Source organism: Limulus polyphemus, unplaced genomic scaffold, assembly GCF_000517525.1.
Source record: "Limulus polyphemus unplaced genomic scaffold, Limulus_polyphemus-2.1.2 Scaffold13420, whole genome shotgun sequence".
In the NCBI taxonomy this organism is placed as follows: domain Eukaryota; kingdom Metazoa; phylum Arthropoda; class Merostomata; order Xiphosura; family Limulidae; genus Limulus; species Limulus polyphemus.
Genome location: NW_013679030.1, coordinates 1 through 1,893, shown reverse-complemented (window position 1 = coordinate 1,893; position 1,893 = coordinate 1). Strand labels below are relative to the sequence as shown.

General features: G+C 36.8%; 1 protein-coding gene across 1 annotated transcript; it reads right to left on the bottom strand.

Annotated features, from left to right (window-relative positions):
• Nucleotides 1–1,293: 1,293 nt before the first annotated feature.
• LOC106477213 (cell wall integrity and stress response component 2-like) lies at nucleotides 1,294–1,829 on the bottom strand (the record flags this gene model as incomplete). Its single annotated transcript, XM_013937804.1, has 1 exon — nucleotides 1,294–1,829. A coding segment is annotated over one exon (536 nt), but the record flags the coding sequence as incomplete, so codon positions are not given.
• Nucleotides 1,830–1,893: the final 64 nt, after the last annotated feature.

Genomic DNA, 1,893 nt, shown 5'->3' with positions numbered 1-1,893 from the left:
ATTTGGTATATTCTTGTTTCTTGTTTTTCTGTTGTTTCACCAAAAGCAGAGGTAAATGGAACTCTAAATAGCACATCCGACGTGTCTTGTCTTTCTGTTAGGTTATCAGATGGAACACTAGAGAGCACATCTGTTGTTTCTTGTCTTTCTGTCAAGCCATTAACGGTGGAGGCATTTAGAACACCAGATGGCATAACTGTCATTTCTTGTATCTTTGTCAAGTCTTCAACAGTGATGGCACTTGTAACACTAGATGCCTCACCTATTGCTTCTTGTTATTCTGTCAATTCGTCAACAGTAGACATAAGTGGAATATTAGATGGCAAATCTGTTGTTTCTTGTCTTTCTCTAAAGCTATTAACAATGGAGATAGTTGGAACATTTGGTAGTTCATCTATCATTTCTTGTCTCTCTGTCAAGACTTCAACAGTGATGGTAGTTGTAAAACTAGATGCCTCACCTATTGCCTTTTGTCTTTCTGTCAAGGTAGTTGCATACTTATCGTTTCGTACCTTTCTGTCAAGCTATTAACCTCAGAGATTTTTGGAACTGTAAATGGTATATCTGTCGTTTCTTGTCTCACTATTAAATTATCACCAGTAGAAATGGTTGGAGTTGTAGATGGCACATCCGTTGTTTTCTGTCCTTTTATGAAGTTATAAAGAGTAGAGATATTCATACCGTTATCTGATATATCAATCGCTTCTTGTTTTTCTGCAAAGTTATCGATAGTAGAGATAGTCGAAACATTATTTGATATATCAGTCTCTTCTTGTCTTTCTGCAAAGTTATAGATAGTAGAGATAGTCGGAACATTATCTGATATATCAATCGCTTCCTGTTTTTCTGTAAAGTTATCAGTAGTAGAGATAGATGGAAATGTAGACAGTTCACCCGTTGTTTCCTGTTTTCCTGTGAATGCATTAGCATTAAAGATAGTTGGAACCATAGACAATGGAATCGATACTTCTTGTCTTTGTGTTAGGTCTTCAACGGTAGGGGCGGAAAAAGCTGTTTCACTAATGTCTGTTATGTCTTTAACAAGTGAAATGGAAATAACTATGGGCGTTCCATCTGACTTTGAGACAGAATGATGTGTGAATGATCCATCCCCAGTATAGGTATAGAATACTGTGGTTTGTTTATTTGATGTTACTTGCTGCCCCGATAAGACATTAACTGCAAAGTCATCAGAAACTTTAATTACCTATTCCAAGATTTCTTGTTTTATTTCATCTACAGTAGAGGCAAAGGAAGCTGTACTTTGTACATCTGCGCTTTCATATTTAACTGTTAAGTCAGCAACACTAAAGATTGAAAGAACTGTTGTTGTTTCATCTGTCGTTTTTGATTTTCTGCAAGATTATCTAGAGCAGACGAAGAAAGGGTTGTAGTGAGTCCGTAAATTGCTTCTTGTTTGTGTGCTGGATTATCTAGAGTAAATGAAGAAATAGTTGTAGTTAGTACATTATACTTTTCTTGGTTTTCTGCTGAATCATCTACAGTGGATGAAAAAAGTGTTGTAGCTGGTTTACTAGTCGTTTCTTGGTTTTCTGTTGAATCATCTACAGTGGATGAAAAAATGGTTGTAGCTAGTCTACTAGTCGTTTTTTGGTTTTCTGCTGGATCTTCTACAGTGGATGAAGAAGTGGTTGTAGCTAGTCTACTAGTCGTTTCTTGGTTTTCTGCTGGATCATCTACAGTGGATGAAAAAATGGTTGTAGCTAGTCTACTAGTCGTTTTTTGGTTTTCTGCTGGATCTTCTACATTGGATGAAGAAGTGGTTGTAGCTAGTCTACTAGTCGTTTCTTGGTTTTCTGCTGGATCATCTACAGTGGATGAAGAAAGTGTTGTAGCTGGTTTACTAGTCGTTTCTTGGTTTTCTGCTGGATC